We start from the raw sequence: 25,836 nt of genomic DNA on the forward strand, positions 1-25,836 counted from the left end.
GAACTAAGACCAAACAAGTCCAAAATAAGTGAAGAAATAACACAGATGTCCTCAATGACTGTTTCTATGACTGCCTTTGATTGTCCTTTGGTGAATGCTGATTTTGGGGAATAATTTATCAATTTCATGATTATGAGAAAACACCGCTTTGAATGTTTTACTCTATGTGGATTTACAGTACCAACACTGGCATTTTACTTTTTGAATTGAAATGTTTAGAGAAAATGTACTTTTACATGTCACATTTTCTGGGATGCATCTGTGCCATGTACTGACTGGGGCTTTCGATGCTGTTAACCATGCTTTGTCTAATACTTATGCTAAAATATTTGTCATTTAGAACCATAAATCTGAACAACAATGTGAATATATTCCATAAAATACTTTCTTTTAAATTTGTATAATTTATTTGAGCTGATGAAACACTTCCTTTAATGCTGTCCCTGGACCCAAAAGGCATCAAAACTTGATGTTTAAAGATATAAATTTTTTCGGTACCTGCTTTCATTTCTTTTAATCTTTTCATACCGGTAGTACCCAAACCTTCTTTCCCCGCCGTATACCTGATCAGTCGAGCTTGTGTCGTTATTTACAAGAGGGAGAAGCAGATATAGCGGAGGTGGAAGGTCCTAAACGTAATCAACAATATTTGAAAATCTAAAAAGACGACTGAGAGCCTTAACAAACATATCACACAATTGATATTTTTTATTGTAAATTAACTCCAACAAGGCAAAGTACAGAAAGCTTTGCACATCCAAGAACCATCATAATCAAATTAACAGGAGCCCCCAACCCTCCACATTATTCCATTATTTTTTAACAATTTCGTTACAACCACAGTTTAAGAGGAGAATAATTTATCGAACATTTTATGACACTTTGGGATACAATCAAGACAGTACAATTTGCTCGTTCCCCAGTTGGACAATATAGCGTTGGGAAAAGAAGACAAAGGACACTTTTACTGAGAAGCCCCTGCAAGCCCCTGCAGACGGTTGTGCTCCCTCAGCCTGTAAACCAGAAAAGTAACACATGAGTAACGCATTCAAATGGAAACGTTGGCTTTTATCACTGAGTGACGTGGCAACACTGGGATGCGAGACCGAAGTTTCAAACATTTTCACCACTTAAGAAATGTCTCAACGTTTCCTACAAACAGGATTCACTCATATCATATTTATGTCTTTGTCAGTTCATCTTCCACAGTCAAACATAATAATGATAGATTTTTTGGTTGGATCTTTCAATGACTTTTGTTTTTAGATTGAGAAAACACCATTGTCTGAGTAAATAAACCTGTGCCTGGATCATAACAGCTGCTAATCATAAAAACCCTTCTAAAATCACAAAGCTGAAGTCAGTCAGTTTGCGTCTGAGCTTGTGTGCGTCTGAGGCCGAGGCCGTTCTGAGGGACTGGAGCAGAACACACACTATTCAGAACCACAGTGATCTTAAAATGCTCACCCTTTGTGTTGGAGCCGTGCACATTCTGATCAACGTTTAAGAGTTGGCTGGCGATGAAGATCAGGGCACTTTAAATATTATTTTTTATATAGTCATTTTTGAAACGTGCAAAGAAATATCTAGGATTGTGCACGCTCAGCCTCAATTCGCAACCCTCCTCCTGTTTAAGACCCATTCCCCCCCCCCGATTCCTTCTAATGCCGACTTAAGCGGGACCCTGTTCGCCTTGTTTGTGCGTCAGGCGGAAGATTGGAGAGAGTTTAAAGGCACAATGGAGCCTCATCAGCTTTGTGGTATCTCCTGACCATAGGGTTGGTTTAAGCGCTCTAAGCTATATAAAAAAAGAGTCCTCTTATTAAAATGAAGCGTTAGGCGATCATCCTCCTTCCTGTACTGTTTGTTAAAATCAATGAACTTTATTTTTTGGAAAAGCTGGATTTGTATATCGAAATACAGACCTGACAGCGCTGATCCTGATGAACCCCGAAGCATCGCATGGATCGTAGTCTCCTTGAACATCCATGCTGTGGAAGTAATAAAAAAAAAAAACATGTTTTATGACAAATACCAAGTAAAATGAATAAGAAATGCTTGGTGTCAGTTCTAATGAGACGACCTGGTATAATGGTATCGCCAATAATCTGCTCTTTTGAAATAATTTCCTTGGTCCTATTTTCTTTTCAATGAATAACCGAATCAATGCAAAAGAATGAACACACAATTGTACAGACAAGACAACAATGGATGCACATAAGCCATTTTAAAACACCCATCATATCAACCGTGTGTTGAACCAAAACCCTGGAGATTTTGAAAGATCATTTTTCGAACCTTTTTTTTCCCGTCTTTTCAACAAAATCTGTCATATCCTTGTTGCTCAGGCAGCTTAAGTGGGCCACTTTTTTGTATAGTGTGCAGGTCCTTGACAAAGAGTGCCTACGTGTGCTATATAATTACAGCAGTTTCTACCTGCAGTGCTTAATACACTCCCTGACTGAGCCTTCTCCTGTGCTCAACACCCCCAACTTCAATGTACAGCCTGCGCTTATTCTTCACAAGCACTTAGCAAAAGGAGGAAATTGCCAACAAATGATAGGATAAACACGGTAAAAAGAAAAGACCGACAACTAAATCATCAACTCTCAACGGCTATGGCTCTCGCGGCTCCCCACTCGGCACCTGAACACCATTATGAGTGAGTGGCTTCAAAGAATATGCCACTTTTTGTGTGTGTGTGTGTGTGTGTGTGTGTGTGTAAGCATGTGATATTCAGCGTATCCCCTTAAGATCCCTGCGGTCTAATTGAGAGGAGAGAGCGGACAGCGAGCAGGGTGACATTTCTGTCTCATGCGAGCGCAAAAAACGCTTCTGTTATACAGCTGCGTTAATGATGCTGTTTACCGGAGCCTGCGGAGAGACAACAGGATGTCAGAGGGGCTCCTGTGACCAAATATACTCTGCGTATTTATCACTGGTTGCCATGAAAGAAAATAAAAAAATAACCACCCTGTATTCTACTGTACTACTGTAATGGAAAGGGTGCAACAGGTGTCACTATTTAATGACACAAAGAATCATAATAAATACGCAGAGCCTAAATTCTAAACATTAATTCAAAGTAAATAAATCAGATCACAGCCTGGTCTCATAAGAACAAACCGCAAGTCCATTACTTGCTGATTTAGACAAACACAGTTACATACAGTACTGAAGAGAGTACATGCAGCTACAGCACAGAAAAGAGACAGTCAATATCAATGAATCATCAATAAAGATGATTCATAAAGTCTGATCTTATTTGAACAACAGGAGACATTTTTATTGATACAAATTAACATGATAAATTAACAATTGCCTTCTAACGGCAGCCCTGCCATGATATTGGCCTGTTTGGCCCAATCTACTGGTGGTTCGGTTTTCAAACCGATCGGCGGGAGCAGCACAAGAGGGACTCTCGTGTTTGTGAATTCACAAATATCGTGAGAATTCAGCTGGTAGGAAAGGATATGGATTTTGAAAATGAGCTCCATTATAATCCTCATGTTCATCTGCCAATGCCCTGAGGTGTTTGTAATTAAAATACACAACTTCTGTCAGTATGCATGCCGCCAATCAATGATTAATTATACTAAGTAGGTAATCAATTTATAAAACTGATGCAATATTGGACAAATCTCAAATGCAGATTCTTTCACTCTTTAGTTGAAAAGGGCTGAGTGAGCAGTCTGCTATGGCCTAACTCTTCCTGACCTGCCTAACAGGCATGACTGCCTTGTACTTGCTGTTAAAAGCCCAGTGAAATCAGCTCTCTCCTCTGGCTGAAAACGCCATTAGCTCTGTGACTTCAGGGTATGAGAGAGAAGAGGGACACAAGTGGATCTGGAGAGGCATATGGAGGGCTTTGCTTTGGTCAGTGTTCAGCCCGCCCAGAGGGCACAGGGGGTCAGCCTTCTGAACAAACCCACTGTTACCGCAGTTAGGAGGGGGCACAAGAGGGGCTGCCCTCCAGGAACGGGGCTTGACACTTCTCAGATGTCTTTGTGAAGGAAAGTCACTTAAGTGTGTTTTTGGTTGAAGACGTTGGGCAACAGGCCAAGACAGCTGAACACATACATTACCCGTTCAGTTTGAGCCTGTACGTACCTGACCAGCTCTTCATTGTAGAGGGACTTGGGTGACTCACGCCCAAGGATGTAGACTTGTCCCTTGAAGACAGATAGCTGTACTTTGCCCTCAACATTCTCTTGAGACTTGGCGATGCAGTGGCGCACAAAGTCACATTCTGGACTATACCAGAAACCTACAAGAGACAACAATGAGAGTGATGCCTGGTGTGTGTTAAACAAGCAGAAAAAACAAGATTTATCTACTAATGTGCACACTTATTAAGACATCCTGAATGAAATTAAACAGTTAATTGCTTTAGCATTTAAATATTTGATTAACTCTCCCACAAACACGCCCATCCTCTTTCAACAAGAGCTCTTTTTCTGCCTCCTTCCAAGCTTCCTCATCTCTGCGCCCTCATTTCCCTGAAATGGGCTGTCAGTCTCCTGGACAGATGGGCCCAGGACAGTATCTGTTCAGAGGTCAGGAACGCCCCACTCAGCAGGGGTCCTCATCTCATCAGCAGCCGACCTCCACCTCATTGTCTGGTCATGTTCAAAGACACAATCCTATCCCATTTCCGTCGGTACTGAACTGGCACGTGGTGTTGGCAATGAAAAGCAAACACAGACTGTGCTTTTAATATCATTTGCTGTGTGTCATTTATTTTTGAAGAAGTTATTTCTACCTGCTGAAAGAGATCGGTTACTTCACATAGAATGGCTAATTGGTGCAGCTGGTGCGGCCTTTTCTCCATGTTTTAATAATGACATCGATAAAGGAACAATGTTAATGCTTCTAATTAACCACAGTATTGATGCAAAGCAGTTGCAAGACAGGTGAGTAGTTAACAGAAGATAAAGCGTGCGGCGGCTGCAGAGTTTAATCTGTGCCCCCCGTCCTGGAGGTAGTGCCATAATGCATGCACGCGTTGAGTCTCCAGAGGGTATGACTGAAGTGGCCTAGTGCTGGGGCTCTAATTGCACTGATCCTATTATGTGGATAAAGGTGCCGAGTCTGGACATCGAGCAGAAGGGAGGATTAAGACACCTGAGCTTACACACACAAACATGAAGCAAAAATGTAGTAGGTCCTGGCATGAGAAAATAACCATGTCTTTTAAGTGCAATGGTTTTTTACACTTTAAAAGGCACACTGCGTAACATTTCTGGTAATTTATTGCCTCTAAACTGTTGCAAAAAGCCTGATAAATAAACATGTTTGAGAAGTTTAAACCTGCAGTCAAAACAAAGCAGCAACTTCCTCTTGTAAAGAAATAAATACTTTCATTTTAATCCTATCTGTTTTTTGTTTTAACATAGATTTCACACAAAGAAACAGCTGCTCAAATAACTTACCATTGTAGACAAGCTCAGCGAACTTGACGCCAAGTCCCTGTTTGATTCTGCGAACCTCTTTGTCCATGGTGAAGGTCTCGATGTCGAGGTGAGCGCTCAGCAGAATGGTTCCGCCTGGCGTTTCATATATTCCTAAAATGAGTCACAAACAGCAGTTTTATTCAGGTTTATTTGGCACTTCTTTTGAGCGAACGAGACCACTGCAACGCCAGTATTGGACATATTATGTGTTTGTCAATGATAATTCACTCTCAGAATGATCCAGGCAATTTGCGGCAGCATAAGACCCTGATGAAAGGTAAGGAAATAGCTCTTTTCATTTGAACAACTACAGCTCTATTAGTCATGGTCCTGACAGCTTATTGATGGACAGGTCTTCAGAGCTCAAAAACATGGAGGCGCGTGTCCCGGATAAATGACAGGGTAGCAGGCCCCTGCCAGCTTGCAGTCTGGACCAGGGCTCGGTCTACCCTGTAATTTACCCCCTCTGGACTCATACTCCGGGAGGGGGGGAGAGACAAGATGAGATAGATGAGAGGATAAAATGAAGCAGTCACTCAAACGCCAACTAAGACAATAGGAAAGAAAGATCGCTACCTGCCACGTCGAACAAAAAAAATAAATAGGAAATTCGCAAAAGGCCTCCATTTCATGTTTTACGACAGCTGAAAGTCTGTGTTGATTCTGTAACAGCCCGGACTTCCTTCCATCTGGTGTCAAATCAGACGACAACTGCACTTTCTGATTTAAAGGTTTCCTCCAAAAGTGTCCCTCTAGACCGCCATTTCTCCAGACAACACAGTCCCTTGCACCACACAACCATTTCTCGAAATTTAACAGATGAATGCGGCTCAATCTGATGATCAGTGAAGCACAAACCAGTAAAACCCTAAATGTGCAGCTCGTGGTCTTGACACTAAACAACCACTCGCTTTCTGCTGCTGGACAAAAACTGAGCTTAGCAGTGTAGCTAATTGCCTCAAAGGTGTATAGGAGCGCGTGAGGACTTTCAGGTAATTCCAAGCCAAACGAAGGCATGTCAGGGCATTTCCGCTGGCTCAGTCAGATAAATATGTTAAAACTGCCCTCCAACTTGGCTTAAGAGCTCAAAACAGAGACGGCTTAAGTGACAGAAGCAAACAATGAAACGCAATCTGTGTAAGCTCTAATAGTAGCAGTTTGTAAAGCTTACAGATAACGCAGCAATAAATGTGGATGTCTCAGTCTTTTGAAGGACAGGTATGGTGTTTAACAGATTTAGGTACCGACTTAATCTCCTGTGGCCAAAATGTGACCAATTAATGTAAACTTTTGCCATACAGTGATAAAATAATATAGAGGAGGAATAGCTTCAAAAGGCTTGAACCACCTTTATTGTATAGCGTACAGGCTGCTTCTATCATATACAATTGAGAATACAGTATATACTTATGATTATTACCAAATATTGACTCAAGGGACTCTTCTTTCATCATAGAAAATGATTCCGCAAACCAGTGCCATTCTGAGGGTTTTACTATATTTTATCATTCCGTTATATTTTATTCAGCACTAACTTTGCTTGTGAAGGTAAATGTCTTCTGCAGGTTTTAATTCAACATTCAATTCAACTCATCTTTTTTATTTGCGTGTCCTTATAATTTCCTTATTTTGAATTAATGTTTCATGTTTACATCATTCGAGTTTCAGTTTCACTAAAAATGGCTGATTTTATAGTAGTTTTTGATATTATATACATGCGTTTCCAATGACATCACGCATAGTTCCAGCGGCCATTTTGAAAACCGAAGTAGCATTATGCAGTACTACAACATGTAGCAACAATATCTCTACTCAGGATGAAAATTAAAGACAACTGACAGAGGGATTTTTGTTGACTCATAATCATTGCTCCAGAAGAGAACAGTTAAAACACGGTCCCAGAGATGCACGATTATGTGATATAACCAGAATATATCACAGCTCTGTCTGTGGAGCTACAGCAGGATTTACTAAAGATCTGCTTCACTCCTCTGACTAAATTAACACATCAAAGAGGAAACAGAAAACCTTTCTCTGTGATTTTTACAGTTTGTCATGTCAACAGAGTCTCAGTCTGAGTCAGTGTTTAAGCTGTTCAAGATGTTAGCATGCTACTGGTTAGCAACTGTCAACCACTGACGGTTGAGTCAAACAACTGTCAATGGCTTCAACACAATAAACACATGTGTGGCTCACATCTATGAAGACTGAGGAAATACTACAGCAACAGCTCCGCTCTGACCTCGCTCACATGTTGTATCCAAGGCTAGATGTTTGTGGTTCAGGGCTTTCCCTTGGAAAGGTCAGAGCTGAGCTGTTGAAGCTAGATGCTAACTGGTAGCATGCTAACGTCTTGAGCAGTTTAAACACTGACTCACTGGTTTGTCTCTGGGGCCATGTTTTTACTGTTATCTTCTTTAGCAACGATTACGAGTACATAAAAAGGCCACTGTCAATCTGTTGCACTTCATATATCCTGAGTAGAGATATTGTTACATGTAGTAGTACTGCATAATTCTACTGCAGTATTCAAAATGGCCACCATAACAACAAAAGTCACATGACTGAAAGGCATGTATAGTTGGTATATTATTATTGGGAAGTTAGGTTATTTATTGTTTGTAGCAACTCAGAGATAAAGTAATTCTTATACTGATCTGAAATCAACAAGAGGAAACATTATCGTTGTTGTTATTACTAGTGCTATTAGACGAGACAGACTGTGGAAACGTTCTATTTGCACACAGTGTTTTTTTTTTTTTATCCGCGCAGTGACAACATCCTGGACAGACCATTACAATCGTCTGCCGCCTCCAACGACCCAGCACAAACAAATATGACCCAAGGCGAGCGCGTGTGACAACTCCCCATTCAGTCCGACTGCCTGTCTATTGTGCAACGACACTGCCAATCCAGAGGAGGCCCGTGTGTGTACAGTGAAAGGTAGTTACGGGAGCGCTTGGACACCTCGCGCGCCACCTCTTTTTTTTTTTTTTTTTTTTACAGCCGCGGTGGAGGAGAAAGCTTTGATCTTTTGTTGGGAGAGCGGAGAGAAAAGTGGGCTTCCTATTTTCCAATTTCTACCTGCCAAGATGAGCTATATCCGCTGTCAGTCGGCCGGTCAATTTCTCAATCAAAACACATCGAGTTGTGAGGAGGCGTGTGTCCATTGTGTGCCAGGGAAGAAGGAGGAAGCTGCCTTGAGTATTCTAAAAAGTATCAAAGTGTACCTGGACAAAAATACATGAATACTGACGCTTTTGGTTTTGACTACAAAGACAATTCCTAATGACGGGTGACAGAGTAAACCACATTCATGTTCAACTTTATTACGCTCAGACGCACAACAATAACGGCTTAATATAATAATCCATATCGTGATTACATATGGACTGATGGCTGTATTTGAGTGGTTAAATACATTTTATTTTGTACATTTATTGCATTGTAATTCCCCTGCTCAGGGACTGTAGATGGAAAAATGCTCAGGCTAAATCTGGCGCAAAGCATCTTTAAGTAATGTTTTTTGCACATTGTCCTTGTTTAAATACAAATAACAAATAAACTAAACTATCCCAATATCTTGATGTCACTAAGGTCTTTCTTCTGAGAGAGATGTACAGGCTTTGTGCCAACATAAGCCACATAAGAATGTTCATGAGTTAAATGATAGTCCGGGTTGAATATAGTTACATTGTAGCCTCGCTTTAATCCTGATTTTTTTGTAATTTCAAGTCTTGCTTCACAAAATTTGATGAAAAAAAACCCCCAAGTTGACCACTTTTGTTAATTTAATTGAAAGTAGTGTTGAATTTTTGGTACTTTTTAAAAATAAAAATCACAATGTCATGTTTTCTTTCTCTTCCGTAAAACTAAACACATAATCCGGTTCACTATATTTAGATTTCCATTGTTGTGGGATTTTTGTGGAGAGTATAAATTGTGCAATTATGCAATTTTTCCATTAGAGTAAATGGGGAGTTCTGGTCATCGCTATGGTAACTCATGAAACATATGACAACGGTGTCATTGACTTTTTTGATTGGAACGACCAAATGGAATTTCCTGCCAAATTTTACGTTTTTTACTCCCCATATAAATGTTATAATCACACATCGAGCAAATGGAAACACTGTTTTCCTGATTGCTTATTTAATAAAGTTTTCAAAAATGTATAGTTTTGATAGTACTGTATTTAAAACAATATTCTTAAAGAAAACATAAACATGACCAGCATTGAGTGTGTTTTCATCCTGAAGTGGATGCAAATAATTTTGTTTTCTGACTTCAGGTGAACCAGGAGGGGGAAAAAAATCATCTTTCCTTTGAGGTGGAAGTGTTTTGTGCTCGATCCACTTTCACCGCATGGAATGGGGGGGGAAAAAATGACACTTAAAGCACTCATGTCAAACACCTGCAAATTACATGAAAGCTTTTGGTTCTAAAAGGATTTGAGACATATTTCAGAATGGGAAAATATTATCGCCTGTCTTTACTGAGTAGTTATTTCTCTGTGGCAATGAAGCTTCCTGTCAGAATGAAAAGGCACCGCCGAAGAATACAAATCTTGATGAATATGCTTTCAGGTAAAACTCACCTCTGGACTTCATTCCAATGAAACGGTTCTCCACAATGTCAATCCTCCCCACGCCATGCTTACTCCTGAAAGATAACAGCCAGAGAACCGTTAAGATTGTATCCAGCAGCGATGGACAAACATAAATCCTTAGGTGGTAAACTTAAAGGTGCATTATGTAACTTTTTATTAACCTCTCATCCCCCAGGGCCTTTTCTCCGGTTTGTGTAACGCTTTTATTTGAAGACCTGCATAACTGATCGCAACAGTTTTGTGTTTTTATCACATTTTTGTCACTTTTTAGTCACTCTTTTGTGTTGTTTTTTCACCACTCTTAAGTCGTGTTTTTGTCGCTCTTTTGCCACTTTTTTATATTGCGTTTCATCATTGTTTTTTTTGTCTGTGATGCTTTATTTCAAGAAGCTTTTACATTTAGGTGACGCTAAACTGAATAAAATGTGCTCGGTTATGGTGATATTAGTGCATATTTGGCCTTGTGTTTTGCATACTGCCTTTATTTTCCATCACAGGGGCCTCCTTTATGCTCCAGGATCGAATGTTTTTAGGGTTTCTGGTCGATTTTATCTGCGCATGATACTGTCTCCATGGTTACGCATACATTCCATCCAGAAACCCTAAAAACGATTGATCCTGGAGCATAATAGGCGCTATGCCTGGGGTGTCCAAACTTTTTTCATTGAGAGCCACATGCAGAAAAATATACAATATTAGCAAATACAATAAAATGTTAACTATGCTTTTACATTGAATATGCTTAAAGTAAAACACAGCCTTCATCACAGCTTTCTATTAATGGATTTTCATTTACTTACTTACTTACTTCACTTTACTATATATACATATACATATATATATATATATATATATATATATATATATATATATATATATATTATATATTATATATTTATTATTATTTTCAATTTATTTTTTTCCTCTCTTTTTATTTTATTTTCTCTTTGTATTGAGCAAGACATGAGACTGTGTGATTGTTATGTTGTGTATGTATGTTATATGCCCTTGAAAAAGAGATGGTTCATCTCAACAGGTCTATCCTTGAAATAAATCAAATATTGTGCTATGCTAACCACCCACTGACTATACGCACTTAGATAAAATAAAATATCTGCATGGAAAGTTGTATAATGCACCTTTAAACAGGACTTCAGTCATAAGTGGGGCTGCACAATATATAATATGTATAGAATATTTCAATGCTTTCTTTACTGAACCATTTCAGCTACGGTACGTTGCATCACATCAATGTTTGTTTAAGCAAATTGTGTCAAAACATGCCTCAAACAAATACTACAAAAGGCCTTTATCAAAACTCAAATGGAACTTTCGCACATCTAAAAATGGCCAAATAGTGTTGGAACATTTTCTATAAATCTCCGTCCGATTAAAGACTTCAGGGAATAATGTGCTGGCATATTGGGCATATCTAGATATAAGGATTTTTTAACACATTTGTGACATGAGTACAGACTTACCCAATTTCATTGAGGTACATGTAGATCTCCAAAGGTGAACTCTTGGAAGTCTTGTCTTTTATGTTTGTCACCTTGATAGGCACTCCTAGACAACATAAATAATATTAATCCCAAATAACCCAACTTCACACATACAACTTAAAAAAAATGAATAAAGTGCAATTATTTGACAATTGTTAATTCAAAATGTGAGATGTACATACAAAAATGATGCTTTATTGTTCAGTATAAGATGGAATAACAAGATAGAAGCGCTACCAATTATTATTACTTTATTTTATTTTGGTGTGGGGGGTTTGCATGCTTCTTTTTTCTACAATTAAACTATTTGCTTTCATTTAGACATTTAACATTTAACAAAGTAGATTTCCATAATTCATCAACAAGAGAATGTGGACAAAAAAAGAGGTAAACTAAACGAAATCTGCTGACAACCGCTCGTTAGCTCAGTCACTGACCTCAATAGCGCTCATCTAAAAGTGAAAGGCACCACAAAAGGCGGTGGTGTGAACAGCTAATAAATTCAAAGGCCTGGGCTCATTTGAAAACTGTGAAATCGTGGGCAGGCCTTTACCTAATGCAATTACACACAGAGCTTTGTTAGCCCGAACCCTCTTTTGCGCTGCCAGTTTTTTTGCGCCGCTGCTTGTTTGTGTGTACTAGCACATGTGCAGGAGACAAAAGCACGGGCAGATTCATCACCTGCTAAGACAAAACTGCCATGTTCACGAAATGCACTTCCTCCCTGTGGCCGACTAAACCAAGTGTGCATCGATCACTGTCCTCGACTTTGTTTGTTCACAGGCCAAAGGTGCAGGCCGCAAAGAATTGAAAGCCTAAAAAATGTGCCTAATATTTAAAGCTCCTGTGTTTAATTTGAAAATGTTGTGCTTTAACTAAACAAAATGACTCAAACACACAAACAGAGCAGGGGTTTGAAGAGGCCTGCATCGGAATGACACATGAGGGACTTGACAAATGTTCTTCGACAGGGGCATTGTTGACATCCCATTCTGATAACACGGGAAACTTGCCGGCTCCCGTGGGAGTAAAAAATGGGCAGTATGGAACGGTATTATTGAAAACTCCACCCCTCCCAGATTACTAATAATTAGATTAAAAGTTCAAACAAATTAAGTGAGTGTCTGAACGTGGGAGTGAAGTGCCAGGGCTATTTGGTTTTTTTATTCTTCCTCTCTCCACTTTGCAGGTTCTGATCATTCACTAAAGGGCCTTTTTCTCCTGGCAATCCCTTTCTTCAGTTATTTGGAGCCCAACAGTGCAAACAATGGCAGCGCAGACACAGTTGTAGGAAAAATTACTGCTTTACATTTTTCCTCTCGGTCTCCTGTTCCTCTGCAGTCCTTTGGCATGAAAGGAGGGAGGGATGATTTTCCTAGTGAGAGGACCAGGGAACAGAGTGTTTGACGGGGAAAAGGTTCCTGTTGTTAAATATTCTTTTTTTAATCAGTGAGAAAACTTTGGTGAGAATGGCAGGGATGAAAAGGTGGGAGGGGTAATGAAATGAAACATTCTTGTGCTGATCTTGTGCTCAGAGGGAGGAGCAGGCTCCAGCCTTTGTGTGGACAACTAAAACAGCTTTTGTCGTAGGGTGCTCAATAAAGGCACTGAGAATATGTGTGAAAATAGAGCAAGACAAGCAAAGAGCCCGCGAAACTAGCTGGACATTGTACAAAAGCAGATTTCGTCTCCTGCTGATCTGGCACCGAACCCCTGGTTTGGAAACGTTTAGTAAAATCACTTCAGCTATTGTATAATGGAAATAAATGTAACCCTGCTGGACTGGCCTTAAAATAATCTTTAAAGGCCATAAAATGTCTGCTGGGCTTGAGCCATCAGAGGACCTAGTGTCTCTCTGTCACTGAAGTGAGGGGTCTTCAGCCTTTACAAGAGACCAGGAATGAGGGGACATCTGGGCCAAGTGCCCCAGGCTGGGATGTTTCTTGCCATTTACTCTTTATGCAAACATGAGACACTTTCTACTACAGAGGCCAAACCTCATGGCATCATATATAATGAATGTTTCTCAGGCCCTCAGGGCTCAGGGTATTAGACTTAAAGCTTCCGGCCCGTGTGTGCCCCAGGGTTATACACGGCGGCTTTAGACCATGATGAGTTGTGAAGGTTTGTGGATGAGTCTGGGTGGTCAAGAATAGTGACAGAGGGCAGTCGAGCTAGTTTTTAGCTGTAGCCAGAGTCCCTGCCAGATCAATTCCAACTCTATATAAGCAGCGGTCAACCAATCTCCAGAACTTGAGCTAGGTTTTTTTTTAACTACGAAGGTATGTTTTTTTAGGTTAATAAGTGAAATCAGAGCACTCGGAGGCTGGGGGAACTTGTAAACTTCACACAGAAATGCCCCTGTTGATACAGTTATTCTAAATGGCAGATGAAAACAGAGATTATTTGCCTCATTAAATCAGACCATCCTGAATGAGCAGACTCAACAGGTGACCTAGACAAACACTGACCATTTTGGAATTCAAGTTCGAGTTCATCAGCGGTGTCGGGGGAGTCCTTTGGACTCTTGGTCATCAGGTACAGGTCCTCTGGAGCATGGGTCTGGAACAAACAACAAAAAAATAACAATAACAGAAATACACTTCACTTTCTCCATTGCACTCACTCTATCCCCATTTGGTGAATAACAGAGACCTTTTGACACTTCATAAACGGCAGCCGCACTGAGCGGAAGACTATTGTGAGAGATGATAAAGGCCGACCTGAGACATGGTGGAGATAAGAAAGATGAAACGATGTGGAAAAAACGTAAAATGCCATCAAGAAATGAAGAGCTCCACTGATTTCATATTCTCCACAGAAAGGGCTGTGATTCTACTTTATAATATACATTTAAAAATATATATAAATTCTCAACCCCTTAATTTTCCCACCCTCCTTTCAAAGAATGTGCATAAAATAAATACATAAATAAATGAAAGTGAAAAAGCCATGTTTTCTTTATATCTGCTGCTTCATTCCAGTCGGAAGGAGCTGGGAGCAATTTCAGTAAGACACGGCAGCGGCCTACAGAAGTGTGCCGCTCTGATGTCTCCAGCGATGTGCCAACAATTACACAGCATTAGGACAAGGCGATGGCCAATGTCTTCTGAGCTGAGACAAATTGCAGGGGGACTATGCAAAATAACTACTGGGTGCATTTAAATGGAAAGCTTTACCAGACACTAAATCATACAATAACTAATCGGTATCCGCTCGCCGGCTGTCACCGAGGAGAAAACGAGCAATCACTTTCTTTCCTTTTAACTAAACACCAAAATTGACTTGGAAGGCATCTGTCCGGCTCCTTTATTTTCTGCCTCAGTACCCTGAAAGATGCCAAATGAGAGCAAACAGAAGAGGGGGTAAAATCACTACTCTGAAAGCGCTTTGATGCAAACGTTGAGAAAGGGGGAATTTTAAATAATGCAAGGTAATGTAAAAGTATATTTGCACAGGCGTTGCTGGACTCAGAATTATGATTTTGACTCAGAAACGCAATACCGACAAAATGTGCTCTGTTATAGGGAAATTTCTCACACCCGCAACAGCAACATGACTGGAATCTGATGAGGAATCAAACGCCCAGGCTGTCAAAAAGGAAGCATGCAGCAATAGGCTTGTTCCTTGTGTGAAAGATCAATGCATTTCAATTCTAACCCCCTGCAGGTGGACCTGTCCCAAAGCCGTGGCCCTGAAAGAGAGGAAAAGGTGGGCAGGGGGTATTGGTGGGAAATGGGGCGTGAAGCGCACCATCATGTAGCACAGAGCAGGTTTTTCGCCTTTTCTCCTTTCATATTGTTGTGCTAAACATAAACCATACAGCAAATGCAAATTCTAACGTATGAACCTAAAGTCAATAAATTTCTATCTTTCCTCATGTTAGCTGCCTCATTGGTTTTCAATTGAAGCCAGGAAGTCCAAAGAAGCAGAGAGGTGGCAGCAGGGAACGGTTGAATGAAAAAGTTCAGAAATGTGTGTTTGGTAAACAGGTTTAGAGAAGCGGGTTGGAAGTCATACAAAATCATTAATTTAAAATGCAATACAAGAACAAGAAAAACATACTTAATGGAATCATAAAACAATTGTCACATTATTGCAGGGACACAAAGAACTAAAAAGGTCAAACAAATCAGTGCTGGGGGTAGAGAGGGGACATGGCAGTCTCTGACCTCTTTGCTCCAGAGCACACATTCACAGTGGCATGCACACACCTACAAGCCACTTCCATCCCCTACAGGCAGACGTCTGTCCACTGAGCGCTTCACTTAGAAAACAAGTTTTTATTTCCTCTAGGTGAGCAGGGGCTCTGTCTGCGTCACGCTCTTTTAGTCCAGGTCAACACCAAATGCGGTCCATCAACCCCGTCATCAAAGACCAGCGTAGGCGCAAGGAAGCCCCCTGACAAACCATAATTAAGACTTAGGTTAAGCTTTAATGAGTCGGGGTAAGTGTCTGGCTGCCTCAGGGAGCGTTGCAGAGATTTGATAAATGTTTTCAAACTAATGCCCAACTGACCGAGCACATTGAACATTTCCTTACTCATTTTAGATAAATTAATATTCTCTGGATAGCTGCTATCCGTATAGAATACCTTTTTTTGTTTAGGAAAGCCTGTGAATGACAGCTTTAATTGCTGCCAACTTTTTTCAGTTGTTGCTGCCTTTAATTGTTTTAATGCTTTTATCCATGCTGTAGCACTTTGAGATTTGCATCCATGTAAATGCATTATTATCATTGCTTGAGGTACTTTCTGTCTTACCCAATGCGTATCCAAAGCACGGCATTGCTCTTCAGTCAATGACCTCAATAGAGGTAAGTAAATCAAGTCCTCAGGGTTTAGCGATGCAGAAGAAACGGGGTTAGGGGTTATCAGGAAGGATACAGTGTAATAATCATAGAGTAACCTGAACTCTGGTAACTCTTATCAGTAAAAGAACATATGAGCGACCATTTGGACATTTCCTCATGTGACGGCGAGAGCAAAGAGAGACTATTGTACTACAGGTGGGGGAAGACGGGAGGCTTGAATAGCTGAGGTGCACAGTGAGCCTCGAGGGCTGTAACAGGAGGAGAAAAGACGGCTGATACACAGAACAAGATGACCTCTTTCAGATGACCCTCTGAATCTGTCATTTTACTTAAGGCATTCAGGGGAAACAATCAGCTTGTCAAGAGTTACCAACCATCATGTGCACAAGTACTTCCTGTTTTTATTACATTTACAGCATCCATTAGATAGTCGTTTTGAACAACTTTAGTTTTAAATGTGTGCCTCGCACTAAGCATTCAAATCCCTTTTTTTTTTTTTTTTGTGGGGTAAAAATCAAAAGAAAAAGTGCACAATAAAACACAACATAGAGGCCTATCACTAAAACGCAGGTAGAGGGGTGGGAAAGTGCCTGAAGAGTATGATGGACTCAGTGAGTCACAGTTGCCATTCCCCTACAGCCCCGCTCCAGCAGTCGCCTCACTCTGACACCACTAACACTACGGCTCATCTGTCTGCTGCACGCCCTTTGTACTTTACTGTTACTGGTGACATTTTGGTGTCACAGTGTCACCATGAAATGGTTCCCCTCCCACGTCGCAGCCCGCGGCGGCGCAATCAGTTGAACAATAAGGTCCCGAGAAGTAGTGGCTGGAACCAAGGAGGCCCCAGCTGGGCACATCGCCCTAACCCTCCCCCCTCCCTTGCTCCCATGAAATCAGGAATTAGCCGAAGCGTTGCTGACGACAAGTCAGTGTCTGTGTGTCCCGGGCTCTTCCCAGGGCCCAACAGGACCCAGGGTGCAGGGGAACAGACACAGACAGAGCCACCAAGAGATGGGAGCTTTGGGGGTCACTAGGGGCAACCTGTATGTACAACTATGACCCTTGACCCTTGCAGTGCTTAGAACTGTCTCACACATCGGACTGTGGGAGAGCTGGGTCCGGCGCAGCACCGTCGGGCATTATTTTCAAGTTGCAGCAACAGTGTAATTGCCAACCTATTGCAATGACAACAAATTGGCAAAGCACTGGAGAGTATTATGACATTATATAAGCTTTAGGCGAACAAGATCTTATAATTATGATATTACCTTAGGGTTTTCAAGAATTCCAGACTCATAGCTAAAAAGAAGAAGAGAAAAAAAACAGGAAAAATATTTATATGCACACTAATTACTTTTGCATAATATATAACTAGAGATACAAAGCTCCCTACCTGATGTGCATGAGGTTGGCATCCATACTCCATGGAGCTTTGGGAGTGACTGGAACAGGAATGTCATTCTTCTGTAAATGCCAAACACAGATTCAATGTTTCTGATATCTTTGGATGAAAACACATAAAGAGCGTAGAAAAAACATGTTTTAAAGAAAAAGTAAAAAACAAACAAACATTGGAAGTCATGTGTGAACTTGCTCTTCTACTTATTGCTTGCTCTCATTTTCTGGAAGAACAAGATCACCCTCTAGTGGGACAAAGCTTCAACAACACCTATATACACTTTCAGAAGCCTGTTTCTCTCGTCTTCCTTGAGGGTTGCTGCTGTGACTGGAAAACAACTGTGACCCATGACAGCCCTCCTGTGTGTATTAGTACTAGTATCTATTTTTTCATGATCAACCAAGTAGAACAAACTGTTCATCCATTGTGCACACTATCTGTCTCCTGAAGATAGTTCCCTAACCTTTACTAGATTTTTTTTTTTTTTACTGGTCACACAAATTATTTCTTGTACATCAGTATTTTTCCTCCAATGACCCTCCACAGTGAATATCTGTATAAAACCCAGACACCCTGGACAGGGGGGACCACACAATTCTGTGATGCACGGACTTGTGTCATTCACCTCCTCTTTGCAAAGATCTTGTTTATTCTCTGTTATAAGCTTTTAATAAAATCCCCAAAAGACATCTGTTGTTTTCTCAGTTTATAATAAGTTTTCCAACCACACTGCCTATTCAAGCCTACATTAAAAAAGTACCTTTGCATATTCCATTAGGTCCGTTCGTCCTTTGAAGCGGTTGTAAAACTCTGGAATCCTCCAAGGAGCAATAACCTAAACACAAGGAATAACTCAAAAAAATGTCTCCTGGTTTCTTGAATAGCTTGGACATCATGTTGTGTTTGACAGTGAAAAAAAATACTAACCTTGACTTGAGGGTAGAGAGCATAACAAGAGAGTTCAAACCGAATTTGGTCATTTCCCTAAAACACAAAAAGAAACATTACTGATGCAGTTCTGGATTGTTTACTGCCTCCATCTAGTGGCATGCAATGGTTGCAACTTAAACAGGCCAAGTCTGTAAAAAAGCATAAAACAAAAGCATTACACTGTCCTCTGGGTGGGATTGAGACCTATGGGCAATAGCTAAAAATTAAGGATGTCAAAATTAATCGCGATTAATGTAGTTAAGACACCATCGCATCATATGGTTTGACCAAACACACTTCTGTATCTGAGCACACACATGACCTGAAAGGCAAAGCACTTGGATTAACTACACATTGTAAGCCAGGAGTCTCCAATCTTTTCACACGATGAGGTACATTTGTAAGACTAAAGCGACAAAGAGCTACAATATGAATCAAAAAGGCTTGTCTAATTATCCTATTTCAACAAAATATATTTTAATTTTGTCCTCTTACTCCACATTATGAATCTAAAGGTTTGTAGATTCTGTCCAAAATGTTCAGCATCAAAAAAAAAAAATTGAAAATGTGACTTATCAAGTCTTGGGTGAGCGACCAAGAAAGAGCTGAAGAGATCCCGGTTATAAGTTGTTGGGCTTTTCCCAAAATTATGAAACTGTGAATATTTGGTTAATGAAATGTGCAATCAATAAAGTGTTTTGTGTTGGACAAGCATTAAAAATGAATATAATATTAGATAAAAATTAACCGCAATTAATCTAATCTAATTTCAAGTGCAATTAAGCACGATTACATTTTCTTTTATCAATTGACGGCCCTACTAAAAATACAAAACAAGCAGACAAAATGCAACAATTTGTGTTTACTGCCAATTTCTGTTTTCAACAAATGTTTTTTACCTTTCCCGTGGCTCCATGGGAGACATACTGCGCGCCCTCTTTGCGAGCGATCTCCACTTGCTGTCGAGCAATGCATGGCCGAGCTATTGAAGTGCCCAACAGATAACGGTCCTCATAAATAGCATTGGCCTGAACTGAAGGCCAGATAAAGTCTTGCACAAACTCTTTACGAAGATCTTCAATGTAAACCTGCAACAGACATTCAGTACATATGACATCTACAATTTGATAACTGAAGGAGGTGAATAGTTGCATTTTCGAATATATTCTAAAAAAAAGTATTCTATACAGTGAGAACCATATGTTTACATACACTTCATAAAAAGACACATTTACATTTTTTTCTCACTGTTTGACTTGAAGCCAGGATTAACTTTTATTTTTCTTAGGTCAACTAGAATTTTAAAAATTAAAAAAAAAATAGAAGAATAGATTTCTATTTGTCAAATTCCAGAAGAGAGATAGATGAGAGATAGAATTTTCTACACTTTTTTTAAATTACTTTTTACAAAGTCAGCAGATACACTAAGATCAGAATCAGAATCAGAATCGTTTTTATTGCCATGGTTTGAGAACAGGTTCACAAACTAGGACATTTTCTCGGTGAGATGTGCAAGATAAAACATAAAAACATATAACACAGAGTTAAGATAAAAATAAGCTATAAAATTATAAACTATAAACTATAAAGCTATGGGGCATGCATATGAATATTATCGTTCCGAGCCCGGGCTGCCTTGGGTTTGAAGAAGTTGGTGATCTATCGGAGACCACGCCAAACTTTTTGAGTACATAGATTTAGCATTCCCCACTTCCTTGCTAAACCTGTACTTTTCCTCACGAAGCTGTCGGAGTTCAGGTGTAACCAAGGCTTGTTATTATTGTAACAGACCCTGGTGCGTGTTGGAATGATGCGTGCCTCATTGAACTGAATGTATGAGGCCACAGTGTCTGTATATTCATCCAGGTTGTTAGTACCGGCCTTTAGTGCCTCTCAGTCTGTTGACTCCAAACATGAGCGCAGCTCCTCCACAGCCTCAGTGGTGTACTTCATTATTGTGCTCACTACAGGTTTTGCGAGTTTCAGTCTCTGACTGTATGAGGAGATTAAGTGAATCATCACGTGATCTGATTACTATACCTTTTAACAATTTGGGAAAGTCCAGATGATGATGTCATGTCGTTGGAAGCACAAGTCTTGGGTCCTTGAGAGCACTTTCAAGACACTTGAAGGTGCCAGGTTCATTGGTTCAAACAATGATGGAAATGACCAGTCATCATATAGATCAGAAAGAAGGCGGGTTCTGTGTCCCAGAGATGAACGTGCTGTGTCTGAAATGTGAATATCAACCCATGAACAAATGCAAAAGACCTGGTGAAGGTGCTGGGTGAAACTGGTAAGAGTTTGTCATCATCCAGAGTGAAACAAGTCCTGCGCCGACATGGGCTGAGAGGAGACTGAATTTTTTTGTTTTGTTTTGGCCATAATGACCATCGTCACGTTTGGAGGAAAAAGGGGGATATCTTGCAAGCCTGAGAACACTGGAGTGGCAGCATCATGCTGTGGGGTTGTTTTGCTGCAGGAGGGACTGGTGCATTTATCAAAATAGATGACATCATGAAGAGAGAAGACTATGTGGAAATTTAGGAGCAACATCTCAAGACATCAGGCAGGAAGTTAAAGGTTGGGCGCAGATGGGTCTTCCAAATGGACAATGACCCAAAGCAAACGGCCAAACTGGTTACAAAGTCGCTTAAGGATAATAACGTCAATGTTTTGAAGTGGTCATCACAAAGTTCTGATCTCAATCCAGTTGAAAATGTATGGGCAGAGCTGAAAAGGCATAAGCACACAAGGTGGCCAAGAAATCTGGCTCAGTTGCACCAGTTCTGTTTGGAGAAATGGACCAAAACTCCTGCTAACTATTGTGAGAAGCTTGTGGAAGGGCATCCAAAAAGTTAGGTTAAAGGCAATTCTACTAAATATTAATTAAATGTATGTAAACTTTTGGTTTTGTAAAAAGTAATTTAAAAATGTGTAGAAAATCGATCTCTCATTGTTCTGGAATTTAACAAATGGAAATCATTTTGAAAATTCTAATTGACAAAAAAAAAAAAAATGTTAATTGTGGTTTCATGTCTGACAGTGAGAAAAATATTCAAATGTGTCTTTATATGAAGTGTATGTAAACATACAGTTCTCACTGTATATCTGGGACTGACCTTTTTTGCACCTAGTTTCTGGGCCTTTTCCCGAGCGACCTCAAAGTCTTCATCTTGCCCAATATCAGCCTGCAAAAGCAAAAAACAACATGCACACATGTATTTGACAATGCTCTTTCATGTTAACTCTTGTCTTTTTGCATCAGAGGTTTGAGTGCAACACAATATTGATTCTTTGCATGTGTTTTATGTGTAATTTATTAATAGTAGTTAAGGTTTTATTGCAATTTGTTTTCCAACCCTAACCCAACATCAGTGACTTAACCTGTTGTGGGCCCATCTAACCAACATGGCAAACAAAGGGACTATACGGAGTTGAAAAATGTTAAAACTAAGTCTTTTCCTCCCCCTACATGTTCCAGCCATGTCCTAGTGTGTAGAATGAGCCCAGACCTGTTCACCACAACTGCCTCTAAAATCCTGCACTGTCACTCAAAAAGTTGTTAATTCGGGTCCGAAGTGCAGCTACGCATAAGACCTGAAGTGGCAGTAGTGAGTATAAAACTACCAACTTGCATCTAGTCTCTTTAAAGGAATAGGCCACTGTTTTTACATACTGAGATATGTTCTTACCTTAGCTTTGACGAGTTCTTTAGGACCTGTCTGGTCTTCACCCGTGCCACGTAAACACAGCACAGACGGCGTTAGCATTAGGCTCTCCCCCTCTCCTCTACAGCTCCAAAACAGGTCAAGATAGAAGCTACGAAGCTCTTCCACGTTTTCCATATTTAAATATGGTTACGTGAAGTGCTCCACTACAAAGTATAATTACACAAAATTAAACAATGTGGATTTTCTAAGCGGATAAAAGGGGGACTATATTGTAAGGCGTAATAATACCAGAAGTAGTTTGGCATCCGCACAGTAAAGTGAAGATTACTGCGCGGATTTCGACCATATTTAAATAGGGAAAACGTGTAAGAGCTTCGTAGCTTCTATCTTGACCTGTTTTGGAGCTATAGAGGAGAGGGGGAGAGGCTAAATGCTAACGCCGTCTGTGCTGTGTTTACGCGATTGAAGGCACGGGTGAAGACCAGACAGGTCCCAAAGATCTTGTCAAAGCTAAGGTAAGAACATATCTCAGTATGTAAAAACGGTGGCCTATTCCTTTAAACACTCAAATAAAACAAATCAAAGAATATGCAAGCTCCACCGTGTGCCGCAGTGTTACCATATATTGTGAATTCATTGGATTCGATCTTAACTAAAAGAAAAACTTGTTTAATTAATTTGCCATGAACTTTGCCATGAAAAAACACTGGCTGGTGCCTCTGCTCAGTCCTTTTTTGCTACTCTATGAAGGCAAACTGTTGTGTTGCTGGTTGAACGCTGATCATTAACCAGAATCACACAGTTTATTAGTTTTGGCATTTACCAAAGACGGCAATAAAGTATGGGGCCATCGTGTACTTATCGCACATGTAATGAGCACACATTGTCCTCACCAATCAGTAGGGACTTCTCAAGCGTTTTGGTAGCTGGGATCCCCTTGCACGCAGGAAAATCTCAAGGACTTCCAAACATCTTCCACAATCTCTTCAAAGTCATCACCAACATTGTGATGACTGAGTAATTACCTTCATAGAATAGATTTCTTTATGGAATTGTTGTCTCCATCAACAATTAAAAACAAAAATGAGGCAATTACAAAATCACTGTTCTTACGTCAGCATCTGTAAATTCCTAACTTGTTTCTGGGAGCCAAATTTGAGAATGGTGGGACGAGTGAACCATCTCCCTCTGTCCCACACGACTACTTTCAAAAAGTCAGAGAGAAGGGTAGACACCGTCACAATCTGCTGGCCATGCAGTTCTAAAACGCTTCGGGGCAAAAGAAAATCCAGGCAGATTTGTTGGCATTATGAGACCTAAATAGAGGGGTTACCCAGCGCTGCAGCTTTTTGAGTGGTGTTTTAGCCATAGTCTAAAACAGGTGCGCAACCAGTTGGACAGCTGTGAGGCAAAAGTTGTGCATGAAATGAATACTAGTCCCTTTAAAACAGGAGGATGTGTTTGGTGTTGATTGTATTTTAATCTTACCAAATATGCAATGACGTCGTATCCCTGTTCTTTCAGCCACACCAGAATACAGGATGTGTCCAGTCCACCGCTGTAGGCCAAAACGACTGTACCTTTGGACATTTTGAGCGCTGTTCACTGTAAATGGTTAACATCAAAGACAGGGTGATTGAAAATTATCCACTTTGGGTTGAAACATTATTGTCACTTCTACTTCTACTAGTTGTACTCTCATCATACAAACATCTGTGCTCGGACTTTACATCATTTTATTGAGTGTGTGTGTGTATGTCTTGTGCCTCCGGGGAGGAAAGTGGGGAGAGTATGAATGTGACAACGTGTTTGTTTATGTGTGTGTGTTCCTGTACTTACGACATTGTGAGGACCAGTTTGAGTTTTTAGGGTTTGAGGGTCAAGGTGTGGTTTTAGAGTTAGGGTTAGAATTGGGTTTAGATTAGGGTTAGGGTCAGGATTAAGGTTAGGGTCTTGGTAATACATTTTGTCTACGAGTATCCTCACTAAGATAGAAGTACAAGATTACGTGTGTGTGTGTGTGTGTGTGTGTGTGTGTGTGTGTGTGTGTGTGTGTGTGTGTGTGTGTGTTAAAATCTGTAAAGCACATAATATAAAATGACACAAAAAAAGTTTGATTGACTGAATGGTAGAACACTGTTATTCAATGTTAAGTACGTAAATAATTGCAAAATAGTAGCCCAGTAAAGGTGCATTATGGCAAAAAAATATATATTATTGCATATTTGACCACTTCCAAGATCAATAGGTAAGTTTTCATTGCTGATGGAGTCATTGCCAAGGTTACCCATGCATTCCATCCAGAAAACCAAACCATCAAAGAGGCTAATGGAAAATAGTGCTGGGTCACTAAAAGGTTAAATATTATTCATTTATTTTTTCCCACGTAAAAAGTTCTATAATCAGTGTTGGGCAAGATACTTAAAACAATGTTATTATTAGTGATTACAGCTTTAAGAAGGTAATTATGTTTGCATTACACCGTTTCAAAAATGTAGCTGAGTTACTACTTCGAGTTACTTTAGGCAAAATATAAATTTTCACTTAAATAAATTTTTCACAAATTTTCACTTCCCTTCACTTTCCCCCATTCTCTTGTGTTTTCAGACATTAACTACAGACTGCAGATCTTATACACCAACCTCCAACTTGATTTGGCGCTGCATAAAATGCTATATTTTTTAGTTACTGAAAAAAGTAATATACTTTTGTAACTCGTTACTATTGTAATACGTTACCCCCAACACTGTCCATAACGCACCTTTAAGTAATGGGCTACCTAAAGAAATACACAGCTTATGATAAAGTTTCAGACCAGTAGCACATGCAGCGAGTCATCTGCTGTAATCTTCACTGTGGTTTCATCACATCCTCATTTCTTTCTGGTTGGTGGGCGTGATCATGATGTGCGTTTTTCCAATGAATGGCTAAAGAGTTTAAGTAAGTGCGGAGAATTAAAGCAAATATAGAGTTTGTGCGTGTGATGTCATAACATAGCAGAAGAAAACTGAGTGGCTACGTCTGCAATGTTCTTGTGTTAATCTTTGATTTGTCTCTCGATTTGTGGCTCAATTTAAGTTGTTTGATTTGTCCATTCATTCAATTTGATTTGATAAGAATCTGCTCTCGTAAAATGTTGAATTACAACCTTATCAACATTAAAACCTATAGGGTGAAGAGTTAGCTCATCTGAATGAACAACCATAGACATACGAGAATGAAAAGGCGACGATGACTCATTGAGCACATGTAATAACACATTTGATAGGTAAGAATACATACTAAAGCTAAAACGACGCTATTACTTACGTGAAGAAGCTAGAGGTTAACCGTTCCGCGGATCTCGTCGTTTCCGAAGGCTCGACAGATGAGAAGCGTCAACACGTGGACCGCGAGACGCGCTTATAAATGGGTCTCTCAATGTTGCGTCATTGTCCACGCCTTTTTAACCCGC

At 40.1% G+C, this 25,836-nt stretch overlaps 1 protein-coding gene across 1 annotated transcript; it reads right to left on the bottom strand.

Annotated features, from left to right (window-relative positions):
* Positions 1-777: 777 nt before the first annotated feature.
* On the bottom strand, positions 778-25,821 carry ass1 (argininosuccinate synthase 1). The gene is made up of 15 exons (XM_079551599.1): positions 25,692-25,821; positions 23,871-23,987; positions 21,831-21,899; positions 19,608-19,796; positions 18,706-18,762; positions 18,539-18,613; positions 17,773-17,843; positions 17,648-17,678; positions 14,036-14,126; positions 11,544-11,628; positions 10,051-10,115; positions 5,433-5,564; positions 4,111-4,267; positions 1,926-1,991; positions 778-1,013 (listed from the first exon to the last, which is right to left on the bottom strand). The coding sequence occupies exons 2-15, from the start codon at positions 23,970-23,972 to the stop codon at positions 965-967; spliced, it is 1,239 nt and encodes a 412-aa protein (XP_079407725.1). The 5' UTR covers positions 23,973-23,987; positions 25,692-25,821; the 3' UTR covers positions 778-964.
* Between the last annotated feature and the right edge of the window lie 15 nt (positions 25,822-25,836).

Source organism: Gobius niger (genome assembly GCF_951799975.1).
Source record: "Gobius niger genome assembly, chromosome: 2".
NCBI classification, from domain to species: Eukaryota; Metazoa; Chordata; class Actinopteri; order Gobiiformes; family Gobiidae; genus Gobius; species Gobius niger.